The sequence below is a fragment of the Myxine glutinosa genome, chromosome 12 (assembly GCF_964187855.1).
Source record: "Myxine glutinosa chromosome 12, kmMyxGlut1.1, whole genome shotgun sequence".
Classification (NCBI taxonomy): domain Eukaryota; kingdom Metazoa; phylum Chordata; class Myxini; order Myxiniformes; family Myxinidae; genus Myxine; species Myxine glutinosa.
Window position 1 is genome coordinate 8,522,448 of NC_136272.1, and position 20,632 is coordinate 8,543,079.

A 20,632-nucleotide genomic window follows, 5' to 3' on the forward strand; every position below is an offset into this window, starting at 1 on the left:
GGTGAGGTGTTTTTATTACGTGTTTTATGGCTGTGAGGTGTTTTTAATTTTGTGGTGGTGAGGTGTTTTTATTACGTGTTTTATGGCTGAGAGGTGTTTTTAATTTCGTGGTGGTGAGGTGTTTTTATTACGTGTTTTATGGCTGAGAGGTGTTTTTAATTTCGTGGTGGTGAGGTGTTTTTATTACGTGTTTTATGGCTGAGGTGTTTTTAATTTTGTGGTGGTGAGGTGTTTTTATTACGTGTTTTATGGCTGTGAGGTGTTTTTAATTTCGTGGTGGTGAGGTGTTTTTATTACGTGTTTTATGGCTGAGGTGTTTTTAATTTTGTGGTGGTGAGGTGTTTTTATTACGTGTTTTATGGCTGTGAGGTGTTTTTATTACGTGTTTTATGGCTGAGGTGTTTTTAATTTCGTGGTGGTGAGGTATTTTTATTATGTGTTTTATGGCTGTGAGGTGTTTTTTATCACGTGTTTGATGGCTGTGAGGTGTTTTTAATTTCGTGGTGGTGTGTTTTTATTACATGTTTTATGGCTGTGAGGTGTTTTTAATTTCGTGGTGGTGAGGTGTTTTTATTACGTGTTTTATGGCTGTGAGGTGTTTTTAATTTTGTGGTGGTGAGGTGTTTTTATTACGTGTTTTATGGCTGTGAGGTGTTTTTAATTTCGTGGTGGTGAGGTGTTTTTTATTACGTGTTTTATGGCTGAGGTGTTTTTAATTTTGTGGTGGTGAGGTGTTTTTATTACGTGTTTTATGGCTGTGAGGTGTTTTAAATTACGTGGTGGTGAGGTGTTTTGAATTACGTGGTGGTGAGGTGTAATCGTCCCAAAATTCCAGTCTCCACCTACTCTCCCCTTTGTGTGTGCTGAGGGGTTCTTTCTTGAAAAAAAAACATTCAACCTAAATAGCCTATAAAAATGTAATATCACAAACACAACAAATACATTTGTGCAAAGTAATTGTTTGTATTATGATTGGTGTAAATCATGACCACACAGCACCTCAGGTACAGTCATTAGACTCAGCCAGCTAAAATAAGCCCGTTCCTCAGTAACGACGAGCTCGCCTCACCAAGCTAGTATATATATATATATATATATATATATATATATATATATATATATATATATATATATATATATATATATATATATATATATATATATATATATATATATATATATATATATATATATATATATATATATCTATAAAGGCTATAAAAATATATATAAATATATATATATATATACACACACACACACAGTGTATTCAGACCCCTTCACTTTTTTTCACATTTTGTTATGTTGCAGCCTTATGCTGAAATCGTTTAAATTCATTTTTCCCCTCATCAATCTACACTCAATCTATATATATAAAACACAGTTTGTGTGTGTGTGTGTGTGTGTGTGTGTGTGTGTAATGTTACCGATAGACTCCTAAACGGAGAGGCTCACGTACTTGATATTTGGCACAAAACATGGCTATTGAGCCTGGGAAGAACATGGCTGACCTAAAAATTTATTTCATAATATTTTTTTACCATATTTTTACCTCAGCGCATTTCAGCGAGGAATATTATGACCGGAATGGCAGAGCAGCGCGCTGATTCGCTCAGAGCGATCACGTGGTGTTCCTTGCCGCCATTAACTCAGTTACGCGTTCGCACGTATTTCAGAGCGAAAAGCGATTGCGTTTTTTCACATTTCAGCGAGGAACATTGCCATTCACACCACATAGGTTTTTTTTTCTTTCATCTTTAGATCCATATTTTTTTTCACCGAGGAATATTATACACGGAATCTGAATCGGTGGCAGAGCAGCGCGCTGATTCGCTCAGAGCGATCACGTGATGTTCCTTGCCGCGCGATTGCGTTTTTTCACATTTCAGCGAGGAACATTGCCATTCACACCACATAGGTTTTTTTTTTCTTTCATCTTTAGAGCCATATTTTTTGCCATAATGTAGCGCATTATGGCTCTCTCGAGCTCAAGTTAGCCAATCACCTGGGAGCATGAGGCCACGTTGGCCACGCCCACGACACGACGCAGAGTTGCAATCGATCGCTCAGAGCGATCACGTGATGTTCCTTGCCGCGCGATTGCGTTTTTTCACATTTGAGCGAGGAACATTGCCATTCACACCACATAGGTTTTTTTCTTTCATCTTTAGATCCATATTTTTTTTCAGCGAGGAATATTATACACGGAATCTGAATCGGTGGCAGAGCAGCGCGCTGATTCGACGATTCGCGCGCCCTCACCCCTCCCCCTCCCCCTCCCCTCCCCTCCCCCTCCCCTCCCCTCCCCCCCCCCCTCCCCTCCCCCTCCCCTCCCCTCCCCCTCCCCCTCCCCCTCCCCTCCCCCCCCCTCCCCCTCCCCCTCCCCCCCTCCCACCCCTCTCCTCTCCATCCCTCCCCCTCCCCCCCCTCTCCTCCCCTCCCCCCCTCCCCCTCCCCCTCCCCCCTCCTCTCCTCCCCTCCCCTCCTCCCCTCCCCTCCTCCCCTCCCCCCTCTTCTCCCTCACGTTTATACACGGAATGCCGGGTACTTCCCCCCCCTCTTCTCTCCTCCCCTCCTCTCCTCCCCTCCCCCCTCTCCTCCCCTCCCCCCCGTTCCCCTCCCCTCCTCTTCTCCCTCCCCTCCCCTCCCCCGCCCGGCAATGCCGGGTACTTCTGCTAGTACCCCATAATGACAACGATAAAACAGGATTTTAGAAAGTTTTGTAAATTTATTAAAAAGAAAAAACTGAAATATCACATTGACATAAGTATTCATACCCTTTGCTATGACACTTGAAATTTAGCTCAGATGCCTCCCATTTGTCTTGATCATCTTTGAGATGTTTCTGCACCTTGATTGGAGTCCACCTGTGGTAAATTCAATTGATTGGACATGATTTGGAAAGGCACACACCTGTCTATATAAGGTCTCACAGCTGACAATGCATATCAGAGCAAAAACCAAGCCATGAGGTCGAAGGAACTGCCTGCAGAGCTCAGAGACAGGATTGTGTCGAGGCACAGATCTGGGGAAGCCTCCAAAAAAAATTCTGCTGCATTGAAGGTTCCCAAGAGCACAGTGGCCTCCATAATTCTTAAATGGAAAAAGTTTGGAACAACCAGGACTCCTCCTAGAGCTGTCCGTCCAGCCAAACTGAGCAATCGGGGGAGAAGGGCCTTGGTAAGAGAGGTGACCAAGAACCCGATGGTCACTCTGGCTGAGCTCCAGAGATCATGTGTGGAGATGGGAGAAACTTCCAGAAGGACAACCATCACTGCAACACTCCACCGGTCTGGGCTTTATGGCAGAGTAGCCAGACGGAAGCCTCTCCTCAGTGAAAGACACATGAAAGCCCGCTTGGAGTTTGCAAAAAGCACCTAAAGGACTCTCAGACTGTGAGAAGCAAGATTCTGTGGTCTGATGAAACCAAGATTGAACTGTTTGGCTTCCGTCTGGCCTGGGTGGGTCTCCGTCGAAGGTCATGGGTCTTGCAGCAGGATAATGACCCCAAACACACTTCAAAAGCACCCAGGAATGGTTCAAGACAAAATGCTGGACTGTTCTGAAGTGGCCAGCAATGAGTCCAGATCTAAATCTCAGTAAACAGCAGTTGGGAGAAGGAACCATTCAAATCTGGGAGAACTGGAGCAGTTTGCATAAGAAGAGTGGGACAAACTGCCAGAAGAGAGGTGTAGGAAACTCATTCTCATGGCTATAGGAAGCGCTTGACTGCAGTTATTTTGTCCAAAGTCTGTGCTACAAAATATAAAGTCGAGAGTGTCAATAATTTTGTCAATGCCATTTCTGATTTAAAAGGATATATTAAGTTCTGAATCAAAAACAAAGGTTCTGTAATATAAACAGTGAAACAAAGAATTGTGGAGACCAAATACTTTTGTCAATTTCAACTTATTTTTGGAGAAAATTGTGAGTTATTTGAAAAAAGTGCAAGGGTGCCGATATTTTTTGACTTTTGTTTTGGACATACAATATATTTTTTGGACATGTATATTTATATGTATATATATATATATATGTGTATCTCATGGCCACTCTTGCTACCCATTCGAATTCCCTGACTCACCTGCATACTCCCAAACACAAATCATGGCAAGTTGTGACAATGGGGAATGGTAAATTTGACTACCAATCCAATTTCCACTGGGGAGCATGTTCATTACCAGCAGTACCTGCTTTTTTTTTTGCTTTTTTTGTATACAAGATCGAGGCTCGTGTAGGAGCTAACTAACATCAATCACAAAAAAAAGAAAAACGGACACACAAAACATACAATAAAGGGAGCTGGAGACAAGATGGGGAGAGAGAGGTCAGCACACAAGTACAACAGCAGATAATAGGGACATTGGAAGATCTGTGGGGACGGAGAGGGCTTGGGGGGAGGAGGCATGGGAAGGGGGGGGGAGGTGAAAGAGCGGCAGAGTAGGATTTTAGGACCTGTGCGCTGATGCCGTCTGGTCCAGTTGCACAATCAGAGTCGAGGATTGACTGAAACTTCTCTATCTTGTCAGGAGAGAAGGACAGAGTCCAGGAGCAGCTGGGTATGACTGTGTACGTTGGGTACAGAGAGGGACAGGTTTGGGAACGAATAACACCTGCTGCAGCCAATCTCCTCATGTCTCCCATGCCAATCACACCCAGGGCTCTCTTTCCAAACCGAGAGTCCATTAATCACAATGGACTATCTGTGGAACGTCATGCAGGCCTTTCCCAAACACCCAATCACGTTCTACAGATGTTCCAATTGTTGTCCAGTGGTCTATACTCGTACCCAGTCCATACAGATTGACCTGCATCCATAGACCAGCACAGCATCGCAGGTCACCACATGCTGGCTGTCCCAGAGCCTCAGGGAAAAGTGCCCAGGCTGCATGCCTGGGTGGTCACCACATCAGACCCTTACTGGCCGTCCTTACTGACCAAGAGAGATCATGACTGATAGTGAGACCCAAGTTTTTGAGTGACTGAAGCTGTTAGAGAAGGTTGTTGAAAATGTTGATGGGAGGGTTTGCGGAACGATCTTACGCAGTTTTCTCATCAAGTTTATTTATTACCGAAGGTACATAGAGGTTATGTTTTCACCCCTCTCTGTCTGTTTGTCTTTGAGCAGGATATCTCAAAACGTTGACGGATTCAAATGAAATTTGGTGGACATGTTGCGTGTGTGACGAGGAACAATTGATTCGATTTTGGTGAAGATTCGGTTCCAGGCACGAGAATTTTTAAAATATTATACAAGTGATTCTTCATAATTGAGAGAAAGGGCCAAAAACGATATATGGCATGATATTTCAAAAGGTTATGGACGGATTCAGCTGAAACTTGGTGGATGAATTGGGTAGGTGTTAAGAACAAGCCGACTAGATTTTGGTTGTGGTCCGGATGCAGATCCAGCCTATCGGTGGATACAAAATGTAAACTGTTTAGTTTGGCAGAGGTATGTGCGCTACCGAATGCCGTTCTAATTGCGTCATGCTCTTATTGCAGTTGATTTATCTCAATAGATATAGCCTGGCCCTTGTTGGGTGAACTTTACTCTTCCAGGGGAGGAGGTGGGGTGTCATGTGTACTCATCGATATAATTATATTTTTAATATCCTTGTAAGTTCACTTTCAGAAAACTTTCATTCCACTGTTTGGTTTAATAATTTACCGCGGACCAATAGCCCACTAAATATTTGCAGGTGCCTTCTGCTATTATGCTTAATTTTCACCGCGGTCATACATGGAATACCCCCAAAAGCCCATTTCAATATTTTGAATAAATAAACTTGACCAGGAAACTGCACAAGACCAAAGTGAGAGAACTATGTGAGCCCGTGATTGTGTTTACGTTACTGACGTAGCTCAGAGACTAGACTGACCCACTCCCAGAACACATGATATGACTCATTCTCCAGACTGGTCTGCATGGGTGTTGATATTCCTGACTGATGTAGGCCTCCTCATGTACCATACTGGCGAAACAAATATTCTCAATCCAACTCCACCAAGATTTATCGTTAGAATGTACGTTCTTTTGGATGGAGCTCAGAAGTGATCATCAAGTTGTGAATCGTAATCAACCGAACGTTTTCACATGTTGCTTCGTGTATTTGCAAGTTCGCTGCATCTCCACGCAGACCACATGCGAGTGTAGCGCATTTGAGAATTATAAATTGTACCTCTAAATTTGATGATAACCCTAACCCTAACCCTAACCCTAACCCTAACAACTCTAAATTTGGTGATATTTCATCGTACGAAGTGGGTTTCAAAAAGTGCTCGTCCTTCCGATCATGGCGATCGTAAATTTGGTGTCAAAGTCGATGTTCATTGTGAGAATTTTGTGGGTACCTGACCGGGCAACCAAAACCAAAACCACTTGTAAATTTGGGGTGCCCGAGGTAAAATTAGGTGCCCCGGGAATCCGAAAAGCCGTTGATGCCGAGCCCTGGTATTTATTTTTTGATGTAGAAGAGTAAAATGTTGGGGGAGTGAGCAGGGGTTGAAAAGCACCTTAGGTGCCCTTATTGTGGTTTCAGTGCATTCGTTATAGTTTGCCATTTCACTCTTATAGTCACCTCCTTCATTTTCCCACAGTTTCATATAGCAGTGAGAGGGAAAATTTATGAATATCGTTGGTGGAAAGAAATCCAACCCTGTATGATAAAACCAGCAAATCATGTAAAGATGTGGAAATAACGGGGAACGTCTGGAATGACATCTCTTGCCTACTTGGAGTTAACGTGAAGGAACGATCCACCTTTAGAGGCCATTTCCCCCCGCAGAGCAGGGCCTTTTTCGGGCACCGTGGTCCCCTTTTTGAAGCAATGTTTTACGGCCAGATGCCCTTCCTGCCGCCAACCCTGTTAGTCTCCTCTTGCGACACACAGGGAATTACCAGTGAGCTGGTACTCAATTTGCCGACCTCGGAAGGATGACAGGCTGAGTCAACCCCCCTGGCGTTAATTCAGCGATCGACCGGGATTCGAACCCAGGATCCTAGGATCCCAAGCCGGAACCCTAACCGCTAAGCCAACACCAGGCTAATGCGAAGGAAGGAATGAATAATAATCTCACGCATACCTGCCAACACTTATTTTATTGGCGGAGATGGTAAATTTACTGCCACGTTAAAATGTCGTCGTAGGTCGAATTGGCGCAACGCTCATGGGACTGCAGTGTTAATTGTCTGCCACGGATGATGTTGGCCTATAAAAAGTAGTACTTTGGCTAAATGGTTCCTTCAAGTCCCTACCCATGAGCCAATCCTTTGATACGTCGGGGTCTGGCGATTAATTTTCTCACAGCATCAAAATTTCCATAAAAAAAAAAAATCCAGACTCCACAATGGTATTGCAGGGGCGTGATGAACAATGTGCGTTATGGTCTTGAGGTTATTGAACCCATGGGGTGATGATGTCATATTGTGCTAGTCTCATTGTTGGAACAGGATGAATGAATGATATGTGGGGTCCTATATGGTTATTTAGTCCATGGGATTGTTATTTCACACTAGGAGAAAAGTTGGTCAAAATGACGGACGACCCTTCTGTATTTTTCAATTTTCAGCCTTGAAAACTCTGGTAAAATCCGAAATTCCCCACAAAAACCTTCATTTATTTCGCTGATGTATCGCATAAAAGGCCATAAAATTAATGGGTTGGAGTTGTTGTATTAACAAGAACTAGCAACGGTACCCGCCCTACGGGCAGGGCTTCAATTGGGAGGCCCAAATGAAAAGGCAAAATATCAGAAATTGAAGGTTTTTTTTATTTTAAACGATTTATATAAACATCCGTTAAATAATATCACACGCAAATCATCAAAATCTAAACAGTATTTGTAGAATTTCAAAAAAAGCCACATCACTGTTCTTATCGGTAAATATTGTTATGGTACGCGGTTAAGGATGGTATGTTTGCCGAGCGGAGGCTCCGCGACCGAACAGTTGTTCCCCAATTCAACCCGATTCACCCAAACGTTGGCCGTATCGCGCCACCGCTATTCAATCGGGAAAAGACTAAGACGACGAATGCAAAGAGGAATAAGAAGATGTACAGAAGAGTAACGGGGTTTATTATTATTTACACACACATAAGCAAAAAGAGCAGTCACGGGTATTTACAGCGGACATGAAAAAGCAGGTAACACAGTGCAAATTACTAGCTTATACTGACTTAGTTTACTACCCAGGACAGCACGAACAGAACAAACTCACGTACGCAAATGGATGGAAGGGTAGGAATCGTTTGGAGGGATGAGCAGGTGGGATCACAGGGCACAGCGAGCAGGTCCACTCCGGGCGGGAAGCGAGGAGCCGGCAGCTCCTTGTATTCGGCTTCACAGCGCACGCCGGCAGGGTCACTCGCTGCCCCGTCAGGGCTTCACGCGGCTGGTTGAAACGGGGCTGGTTGAAGCGGCTCTTTGTCAAAGGCTTTTCGTATCTCTCACGCAACTCCGGTGCAACTCTGAACTCTCTCCCGGTGGACTGCCAACCCTCTCACGCACCTGGACTCATCTGCCGTATCTCTCGTGTAGCTTGTTCCAGCGATCGTCGCACCCTTCTGTCCAAACCTTCAGCGCGGGTGTGACACGCCCTCCTCGGTTTTGGTACCGCCCTCCCCCCCGTGCTCTGTTTCGTGACCTTGTATGGTAATCCCACGGGCTTGTCTCCTTATTTGGGCATGGCGCCGACGGCACGCCCCTCGTGGCGAGCCACGGGCTTGTTTCCTTATTTGGGCATGGGGCTGAACAGCCCCGCCCTTCGTGGCACGCCCTGGGCTTGCCTCTCCCTGGCGACCCCGCCCCTCCTGTTCAAACAGAGCACGGAGCACATATTCACTATCGCAGCGAAATGAGAGGGCGTGCACCCCACGCTTGTGAACTGCTTTACCCACAGATGGAGAGTTTGGCTGGGAAATGGAATTATCGAAGGGGAGCTATTCTTAATTGATTCGGTGCAATGGAGTATTATTTTAATGGAAGACAAGGCCTTACCCTAAAACACATAATAAGATATAAGCTACTGAACAAGGGTTTTATCGTGTCCTTCAATGTGGTGTTTCATGGAATTAACTAACGGGACGCCCTTTTTACCTTTACACAACTCTGGAGGCAGGAGGGGCCATATTCAACAATGTTCATCACCATTTCCAATATAATACAACACAATCAAAAAAATGCAATCCTCATATCCGCAACAATATTATTCCATTGTGTTTGGAAAAACTGGAAAATTGGAAAAAAAATCCCTAATTGGAAAAACAATATAGCCTACTTTACTCCAAGGGGTCCCAGGATTACCCACCCAAAATTTCGTTGCGATCGATTCAGCCGTTATTGCGGTACCTGGGAACAGACAGACAGACAGACATTTGGTGAATTATAGTAAGATGGCCGCACTGTGGTCACAACCTGCGACAAAATCCGGTAATGTGCCCATTGGGAAACGCGCATTTAAAACGCTCTTAAACTATGAGCAGCGCCATTGGGAAACGAACATTGAATGCGCTATTGAAAGATTAACCTTAACACCTCACCGTGTGTTCTGACGTACCATTTTGACGTACCTGTAGTGTACTTGTGTACTTTTTATCGGTGGCAATTTGCATTTATCTGTTCAACCAATGACAGTAGGGTGGGCGTGGCAAGAGGCCTTATCTAGAGTGTGCGTATGAGCTTTGTCGGTAGGAGCTGCTTTACAGCTTACGACACTTTACGACGATATGACTGCTTTACGGAACGAATCACGTGGAAAAGTGGACTGGAGTTAACCCGTTTGCTGCCTCATTCGCTGCCCATACTTCAGTGGTGTTCAGCTTTCTACACCCATGGTTTTCGTACCACGTGTCAACGTTTGCAACCTTATTACCCTCGTACCCTCGCCTGAGGAGAGGGTATTGCATTTGAGTCCGTTTGCCTGTCTGTCTGTTTGTCTGTTTGTTTGTCCGCACAGAATAAATATGATTTTCTCTGCAACCATTGGTTGACAGGAAATTTTCACCATAGGTGCAACTCCATGTGTATAATTTTTCTAATGATAATTATGACGTCATCAGTCACGTGGTTCAGCCCCATCTTGGAAAAACCGAAAACATTTGCACCTCTATATCTCTGAAAGCGCGGAATAGAAAAATTTGAGACATGGCTCATTGGAAAGAACTCGCCTTGTGGAATAACATCTGTTAATGATGATGTCATAGGTGCCTCCACGATGACGTCATAATTCGACAAAAAATGATGACGTCATCGGTCACGTGTTTCGGCTGCCATATTTGTTTCAACACAAAAGCCTTAAAAACCACTGAAACACATCCTGGCGAGGGTCTGCAATCTCCGATTGCTCTTTCTTGTTTGCAGCTTGTGTTCAGCTTTCTTCACCTGTGGTTTTCGTACCACATGCCATGTCTGCGACCTTATTTGCAGTTGATGTTCAGCTTTCTTCGCCTGTGGTTTTTGTACCATGTTTCACGTTTGCGACCTTATTTGCAGCTTGTGTTCCGCTTTCTTCACCTGTGGTTTTTGTACCATGTTTCACGTTTGCGACCTTATTTGCAGCTTGTGTTCAGCTTTCTTCACCTGTGGTTTTCGTACCATGTTTCACGTTTGCGACCTGATTTGCAGCTTGTGTTCAGCTTTCTTCACCTGTGGTTTTCGTACCACATGTCATGTCTGCGACCTTATTTGCAGTTGATGTTCAGCTTTCTTCACCTGTGGTTTTTGTACCATGTTTCACGTTTGCGACCTGATTTGCAGCTTGTGTTCAGCTTTCTTCACCTGTGGTTTTCGTACCACATGTCGTATCTTAGACCTTATTTGCAGTTGATGTTCAGCTTTCTTCACCTGTGGTTTTTGTACCATGTTTCACGTTTGCGAACTGATTTGCAGCTTGTGTTCAGCTTTCTTCACCTGTGGTTTTTGTGTCATGTTTCACGTTTGCGACCTTATTTGCAGCTTGTGTTCAGCTTTCTTCACCTGTGGTTTTTATGTCATGTTTCACGTTTGTGACCTTATTTGCAGTTTGTGTTCCCCTTTCTTCACCTGTGGTTTTTGTACCATGTTTCACGTTTCCGACCTTATTTGCAGCTTGTGTTCAGCTTTCTTCACCTGTGGTTTTTGTGTCAGGTATTGTGCTCACGACTCCCATTTTCAGCAACGCTTTGCTTTCTTTCCTATATTATGATTATCCAAATTATCTAGATTGACCTTATCTAGATCATGATTATCACTCTATCTAGATAATGATTATCACTCTATCTAGATCATGATTATCACTCTATCTAGATCATGATTATCACTCTATCTAGATCATGATTATCACTCTATATAGATCATGATTAGCACTCTATCTAGATCATGATTATCACTCTATCTAGATCATGATTATCACTCTATATAGATCATGATTAGCACTCTATCTAGATCATGATTATCACTCTATATAGATCATGATTATCACTATCTAGATCATGATTATCACTATCTAGATCATGATTATCACTCTATCTAGATCATGATTATCACTCTATATAGATCATGATTATCACTCTATCTAGATCATGATTATCACTCTATATAGATCATGATTATCACTCTATATAGATCATGATTATCACTCTATCTAGATCATGATTATCACTCTATCTAGATCATGATTATCACTCTATATAGATCATGATTAGCACTCTATCTAGATCATGATTATCACTCTATATAGATCATGATTATCACTATCTAGATCATGATTATCACTATCTAGATCATGATTATCACTCTATCTAGATCATGATTATCACTCTATATAGATCATGATTATCACTCTATCTAGATCATGATTATCACTCTATATAGATCATGATTATCACTCTATATAGATCATGATTATCACTCTATCTAGATCATGATTATCACTCTATCTAGATCATGATTATCACTCTATCTAGATCATGATTATCACTCTATATAGATCATGATTATCACTCTATCTAGATCATGATTATCACTCTATCTAGATCATGATTATCACTCTATCTAGATCATGATTATCACTCTATATAGATCATGATTATCACTCTATATAGATCATGATTATCACTCTATCTAGATCATGATTATCACTCTATATAGATCATGATTATCACTCTATATAGATCATGATTAGCACTCTATCTAGATCATGATTATCACTCTATATAGATCATGATTATCACTCTATATAGATCATGATTATCGCTCTATCTAGATCATGATTATCACTCTATCTAGATCATGATTATCACTCTATCTAGATCATGATTATCACTCCATCTAGATTCTAGATCATGATTATCAAACTATTTACAGTGAGCAGATTATAATCATTGATGACGCACGAGTGGATTGTATTACTCCGTGGTCACGACATGAGATTGATTTCGGCCTACTGGTGATACTCCATTTCTTGCTTCGCATTGAACTTATGACGGTACCATACCATGTACTTATAAGCTGAACCGCTTCTGCGACACCAATCAGACTGGACAAAGTTATTAATCTCTCGCGGTGAGTAGGAATCGATAACGTGATTTCCTATACACCGTTCTGAAGTGCCGTGAGTTCTGACGGACTTGATTAAACCTTACTCATTAATATTCGACATATGATGAGATTTTTCAGGATCCTGGAGCTGCATCATTTGGCCTTTCATGTTAGGATATGAAAATATGCTTCAGCTCAGGTTAACCGAGGGTTTTCTGGAACCGGGTGAAACCGGAAGTGAGATGAGCGGGTTTGGTTGGTCGCGGTTGGAATAAGGGATTGACTTGGATTTTGATAAATCGTTAATATTGTGGTGCTGTGCACACACGACTCGATTGCCAGAGAGGTAGGCCACAACGCGTTGGTACAAACAGGTGCTTATGGGGCCAGCACTAAGGCCTGCCTTTTTTACATGAAAAAAGGTAAAAAGCCAAACATTTGAACAGCCTTGGACGTGCACCTTGACCCCATGGTCAAGGCACAACGTCAACAAGGCTGTCCCGATAACAATACACATGCGCCTCAACCCCAAGGGGGAAGCACATGGTCATTCAAACGCATGCATCATGCCCCCGAGGGGCCACAATGCATGGTCATACAATTGGGACCACTCCTCTCAATAGGAGTAAGACCCCTTGATCCTCTGACAGGGAATTTACTCCTGCCAGGTACGATTTGCAGGTACGTTGGTACAAACAGGGTCTTTATTAAGAGCTCGCACTTCAGCACTGGGCGGGGTCGAGCTTAGAGCCCGCATATATGTCCCGAGGCCACGCTTTGTCCCGGGGCATGCATTTCAGTTCCCCGCCTGGACGCTCGCGCCACCCACTGGTGCGCGGAATTATTGTCCCTTGTGCCCGCCACAATATCATCGTTAATAACATTCGACCCAAACAAAGCCAATGGAAATCTGACGCAACAAACCCGGGCAGTGTATAATCAGCAGAGGCCTACTGGCTTGTTTGGCCCACCAGCAAACAAAATGGCGGCCATATCATTTTGCCTCGTACTATGGTGGGTGTAGTCAAGTGACAGATGTGGGTATCTGACCAACCAATGGATGCACGTTTAAAAAATTCACCCACAACAAAGCCCCCAACTACAGCAATGCAAAGCTGCAACATGTTGCAGGTATAAACTTCAAGTGTACATTTTTAACTCACCTGGAACGAAGTTCAGGGGAGCTTATGCAATGACGCGTTGTCCGTCCATCAGTCCCTCCGTCCGTAAACACTTGAAACTTCTTCTCCGAAACCGATGATGGAATTGCGACCAAATTTGGCACAAATTATATTTGTTTTGTTGTGACTAAAGTTTGTTTACAGCATGAAAAAATTTGGGGACTAAGGGGGTTTACCGGGGTCAAAGTGGATCCAGGTTTGACCCCCCCCCCCTCCCCCCCCCCCCCCCAAAAAAAACAATTAGGAATTTGCTTTTTCCTCTGAAACTACACACACAATTTCGATGAAACTTGACCACAACCTTCATCACCCATGCTGTTCCGAAGTTTGTTTACGGCATTAAATGTTTTTGGGTCCAAGGGGGTTTACCGAGGTCAAAGTGGATCCAGTTTCGACCCCCCAAAATAGGTATTTGTTTTCTTCTCAGAAACTACACACACAATTTCGATCAAACTTGACCACAAACTTGACCATCCTTGATGTACCATAGTATGTTCATGCCATTAAAAAAATCTGCTCCTTTATGGGTCTATTGGGGTGGGGGGGGAGGGTGTTGCCCCCAAAAATAGTTATTTGCTTTCTTCTCAGAATCTACACACACAATTTCGATGAAACTTCACCACAACCTTCATCACCCATGATGTACCAATGTTTGTTCAAGGCATGAGAAAAATTCGGGTCTTAGTAGGTATATGGGGTTGGGGGAGTGAGGGGTTGCCCCCCAAAATAGGTATTTTGTTTGTTTAAAGTGTTATGATTATGTTAGTTTAATTCTACATGCTGTCCTGTCTTCTAGCAACCATTGAAATTGGTTTAAAATACCTTTAGTCGGTGCAGTGTACTGTTTATTCCACCAGGTGAGCGCCAGGGGTACTGCCCCTATGTTTTGTACTTGCAGTATCAACATGCATTACCTCGAAGACTATTTTATTTCCTCTCCATGTGTTGTTATCAAAATGTACTTTTCTTTCATGATATAAGGCGTGTTATTCAGTCTTCAAATGTACAGAAAGTCAGCCATCCTATTGAGTGTAATTTAAAGCAGTTACATTATATTACGGTCAAATGTACCATTACCCGGATTACATCCATGAAGCAAAAAATGCCGAAAGCTTATGATGGGCGACCCTTCTGTATATTCACACGAATCAGCCTTGAAAACTCGGGCTAAAACCAAAATTTCGTACGGTACAAAAACCTTAATTTATTATTCAAATTGCTCATCCATTTATTCGGGCAGTGCATAGGTAACAGACTGCTGCCTCAATCTCTCACGCCGATAAGAAAAACTAGACCGGCACTCGATAGAGCCCATGCCTTCGCCAGGCTGAACAGGTTAGGTTTTGTATCCTACTGATAGGCCGGCTCTGGATCTGAACCTGAACCAAAACTAATTGGCTTGTTCTTGTCACCTACCCAACTCACCCACCAACTTTGGTCATAATAGGTCCATAACGTTTCGGCATATCATGCTATCGATCATTTTGGCCATATCTTTCATTTATGAATAATCACTTACATTTTAAAAAGAAATCCTCGTATCTGGATTCGGATCCAGATCTTCACTAAAATCGAATCAATTCTTCCTTGTCACACACCCTACCTGTCCACCGAGTTTCGTCCGAATCCGTCCCAAACTTTTTGAGATATCCTGCTCACAGAAAAGCAGACAGAAAAAGAGACAGACAAACGGGAGGGAGAACATAACCTCCATTCACCTTTGGTGGCAAGGGAATAACCCGTGTTACGTACATGAACCGAGAACATAGGTGTAGGCTAGTGCTTTTGGGCGTATATAATAAATCGTCGTTATATAGCTCGGATTATTTAAATTGCACTAGCCCTTGGGTTAACACCAGAGGTGTGAAGCCTAAGGCCTGAAGCTTGAGGCCTATGTGTACTGTCGCCTTCACAAAATTGCGGGTATATGATTTTTTTTTTCTTCAGGTTACAATTGTGGGTGGAGCCGGACCAGCTGTCCAACCAATGGGGCGAAGGTAGTCCATTGATGGTCTGTCCATTCATACATGCAAACATACATAGTCCAAAAACGAACATGCAGGCTTTTATATATATATTAGATCGCACATTACGTATTGCAGGAAAATGATGAACAATGTTATGTTCCTGTCGGGTTATTCAACCCGTGGGGTAATGATACTATAACCCGACATTGTGCACGCTTTTTCCTCCCCACACCCAATGTTTGTCCAAGTCTCCCTCTAAGTTTTCGTTCAACCCTGCTGTTGGTGTTTCCCCCCCCCCCCCCCCTCCGTTTTTTTTACTGCTCCTTTTATTATGTTGTGTCCCGATCCATTCAGTGCTGCATCTCTTCCACGAGCCTTGGCTTTGTATCCAAAAAAGAACAATTCAATGTGGGACGATGGTAGTGGTATGTAAATAAATAATGCTTCCTGAAAGAATCCTATTCTGTTCCCACGTGTCCCATGATTTTTGGCTCCGATCCCAAATAACATTTGACATACCTCATGCCCAGATGTTATTGCATACATGTGCCGATGATGCAAGTGATACGTTCAGTCATATTCGAGTACAGGCCGACTGACAGGACCCAAACTACAGCTCCCTACTCCCCGGTGGGGCTTATGTCCCATTGTGGGTTAATAAACTAGAAGCAGACTATTACTACTGTATTTCTAATTATTCCCACCTTTTGGGGTCAGCCAGGTAAAGGTTTTGTCCCAAGTCTTTCATTTTGGACTGGCCAGAACTAACATTCGACCAGAGCTGCTTTGGGTCTGAATTTACATTTTGTTTTGGGTGTCGGCGATAACTCGCCTACACTTTATGATAGACACCGGCATGGGATCCTTAATGTCCATCAGCTAATGCAAGAGCAGACAGGACACCCGGCTTAACAGAGTTCACAAAATCCCATCCGTCGTGCATTTTGCGAACTCCCTGCCTCTGGGAATCCGCCATCCAACGGTTTGTAATCAGGTCAGGAATCAAACCAAGACTAGACAGCTCAAAGGTGTGTGTGCTACTTGTGCACCATCCTCAACAGCAAACTATGGGTAAAACTTCACTTTGTCATTGTATACAGAAACATAGGGGCAATACCCCTGGTGCTCACCTGGTAGAATAAACAGTATACTCTACTGACTAAAGGTATTTTAAACCAATTTCAATGGTTGCTAGAACACAGGGCAGCATGTGCAATCATACTAACATAATCATAAGACTTTAAACCAACAAACAAAAAAATACCTGTGTTGGAGTGCACCCCACCCCCTCCTCACCCTGTGTACCTCCTCAGACCCCAATTTTTTCCAATGCCTTGAACAAACATTGGTACATCACGGATGATGAAGGCTGTGGTGAAGTTTCATCAAAATTGTGTGTGTAGGTTCTGAGAAAAAAGCAAATACCTATTTTGAGGTGGCAAATCCCCCCCGACCCCATGGACCACCTTAGACCCCGATTTTTTTTTTTAATGCCAGGAACAAACTTTAGTACAACACAGGTGATTCAGGTTGTGATCAACTTTCCTCGAAATTGTGTGTGTGGTTTCAGAGAAGAAAGCAAATATCTATTTTGGGGGTCAAACCTGGACCCACTTTGACCCCCAGTAAAAACCCCCTTAGACCCCGATTTTTTAAAATCCTGCAAACAAACTTTAGTCACAACACAACAAATATCATTTGTGCCAAATTTGGTTGCAATCCCATCAGCAGTTTCGGAGAAGAATTTTCAAGTGTTTACGGATGGACGGACTGACTGACTGATGGACTGACTGACGATGACGATGCGCCATAGCATAAGCTCCCCTCAACTTCATTCCAGATAAGCTAAAAATAAAATGAAAAATCACTCATAGAGCGACACTTGGCAAAAGAGAACAAAGTAGAATGGCACTCGGTAGAGCATCCTTTTGACCTCACAAATAATAATTGGTGGTTGAACTACGTTACCTGATATGCAAATCCTCTTCAAATTAGGTTAATCGGATGCAAATTGTCAATTTTTAAAATCTGGCCGATGTAGACCTTTGGCCTACGTTGACCTCAAAAATAGTTGGTGGTTGGTTTCAGTTAGCTGATATGAAAATACGATTCAGATTTCAAGTCAATCAGATGAAAATTGAGGATTTTAGAAATTTGAAAAAGGTGTTTGACCTTAGGCCTATGTTGACCTTTCGGCCCATTTTGATCTCCAATATAGTTGGTGATTGAATTCAGTTAACGGATATGAAAATCATATTCAAATTTAAAGTCAATCGGATGAAAATTGAGAATTTTAGAAATTGAAAAAAAGTGGTTGACCGCGTGCAATTTGCAAAAAAGCATCTAAAGGACACTCAGACTGTGAGAAACAAGATTCTGTGGGCTTTCATATGTCTTTCACTGAGGAGAGCCTTCCGTCTGGCCACTCTGCCATAAAGCCCAGATCGGTGGAGTGTTGCAGTGATGGTTGTCCTTCTGGAAGTTTCTCCCATCTCCACGCAGGATCTCTGGAGCTCAACCAGAGTGACCATCAGGTTCTTGGTCACCTCTCTTACCAAGACCCTTCTCCCCCGGTTGCTCAGTTTGTCCGGACGGCCAGCTCTAGGAAGAGTCCTGGTTGTTCCAAACTTCTTCCATTTAAGAATTATGGAGGCCACTGTGCTCTTGGGAACCTTCAATGCAGCAGAAATTTGTTTGTAGGCTTCCCCAGATCTGTGCCTCGACACAATCCTGTCTCTGAGCTCTGCAGGCAGTTCCTTCGACCTCATGGCTTGGTTTGCTCTGATATGCATTGTCAGCTGTGAGACCTTATATAGACAGGTGTGTGCCTTTCCAAATCATGTCCAATCAATTGAATTTACCACAGGTGGACTCCAATCAAGGTGTAGAAACATCTCAAAGATGATCAAGAGAAATGGGAGGCATCTGAGCTAAATTTAAAGTGTCATAGCAAAGGGTTTGAATACTTATGTCAATGTGATATGTCCGTTTTTTTCTTTTTAATAAATTTGCAAAACTTTCTAAAATCCTGTTTTCTCTTTGTCATTATGGGGTATTGAGTGTAGATTGATGAGGGAAAAAATGAATTTAAACGATTTCAGCAGAAGGCTGCAACATAACAAAATGTGAAAAAAGTGAAGGGGTCTGAATACTTTCTGAATGCACTGTATACCCAAGTGACAGCAACCGAGGTAGTAATTTATATGCTTGGTGACGCAGTTTCTCTGGTACGTTTCTGTATGAGAGGGCCAAAAGCTACTGGTAAGTAGCTGGCCATGTTTCCCGATGGGATAATGCCAGCATTTTGGGTGCAACCCCCCAGTAAACGAAGGAGGAGGATTTTGGAGGCATGGCATGTGGAGGAGTCTGTTGTGTCGCTCACAGAGGAAGTGTTTGACTTACCACTAGCTTTTGGCCCTCTCATGCAGAAACGTACCAGAGAAACTGCATCACCAAGCATATAAATTACTACCTCAGTTGCTGTCACTTGGGTATATATTCTTACTTCAGGTTTGCGATCTATCCGTTTAGCTTAATTCGTTTAAGTTACCACCATCACGTGAAGCAATTAATCATGTTGTTTATTTTTCATCGATTTATTTGAATTTTGCTGCGTTTTGTTTGATTCAACGTGTGATTTAACGGTTGTTTTGATGTAACATCCCAAGGTGTGGTTTCAGTGGTGCAACGGTTTTGATTTACGGTTTAAATTTGAATGGCACGAGTTGTTCCAGAATGGCATTGATTGGTGGTTCGGTGTCCCCACCCCCTTTTTCCCTTAAATAAGGGAGGGTATAGAGTAGTTTTGCTTTACTCTTGAGAAAGGTCAGTGGATGCATGTTTATCCATGTCGCTGATCGAAACGTCGAGCAGTTGTTTATTTGCTCATTAAAGGTTGGAGATCTAAAAATGGATTATATACACATACATACATGTATTTATAATATACAAAGAAGAAAGTTTATTTGTTCGTTTTGCATTCGGACCCTGCAGGAACCAGTGTAAACAGACTTTGCCTCCTCTTTCATCCAGAGGAAGGTCAAGGGCTTTATGTTTGGATAAAAACAAGAATGACCACACTGTGGTCACAACCTGCGACAAAATCTGGTAAAGGTCCGTTTGGGAAACACGCATTTAATGCCCTATTAAAATATTAACTCGACACCTCTCACCCATGACAGCCTCCACCACGATTATATAAGAACGAGTGATTCATCACTTGGTCATGGATTGTTTAACCCCAATATGGGACCCTTCAAAAATTATGTAACTATTTTTAGGGAGCCACACACTGTGCGTACTGACTGGCTTGATTAAACCTTGCTAATAATTTTTATTCGACATTGATTCGATTTTTCAGAGTACCTCATCGTAACACTTAACCCAAACAAAGCCAATGGAAATCTGACGTAACAAACCCAGGCAGTGTATAATCAGCAGAGGCCTACAGGTGTGATGTCTTAAGCCCACCAGAAAACCAAGATGGCGGCCATATTATTTTGTCTGGGTGCCATGGCCATGGTGGGTGGAGTCAAGCCACAAACATGGGTGGAGTCGGTCAACTGTCCGACCAATGCATACACATTTTTAAAATCGACCTCCAACAACAACGGCAACAACAACAATGCAGAGCTCTTGTACACCTGCGATTAAAAATTGAAAATAATAATAATAATTGGCCTTCAGGCCTCGATCAGGTCTTGTGCTAATACCCTGCCTGGGATTTATCCGAGAGTGATCGAGTAATATGTATTGTGAAGATCGTATGTTGAGGTTGTGGTGATTTGTTGTTAACAACACAAATTTAATTATTGATGTTTAAACGTGCAGCTGTTATTAAAAATATTGCTTTACATCGGTTGATTATAACACCTCAGTGTTCAGGCCTTGAGTGAGTATGTTCTTATACCCTGCCTGGGATTTTCCTGGGAGTGATCGAGTAATATGTATTGTGAAGATCGTATG

The 20,632-nt window shown here is 42.9% G+C and overlaps 1 protein-coding gene across 4 annotated transcripts in view; it reads left to right on the top strand.

Moving 5' to 3' along the window:
- The window catches only part of LOC137438254 (protein Wnt-6-like), a 47,731-nt gene that overhangs the window by 24,739 nt on the left and 2,360 nt on the right, over positions 1-20,632 (top strand). Inside the window, exon 4 of one of the 4 annotated variants that reach the window (XM_078766443.1) lies at positions 15,648-15,697. The exons of the other annotated variants lie outside the window; for them this stretch is intronic. Coding sequence (XP_078622569.1) covers positions 15,648-15,697 — 50 coding nt within the window. The remainder of the gene's footprint in view (positions 1-15,647; positions 15,698-20,632) is intronic. 4 annotated transcript variants of the gene reach the window in all.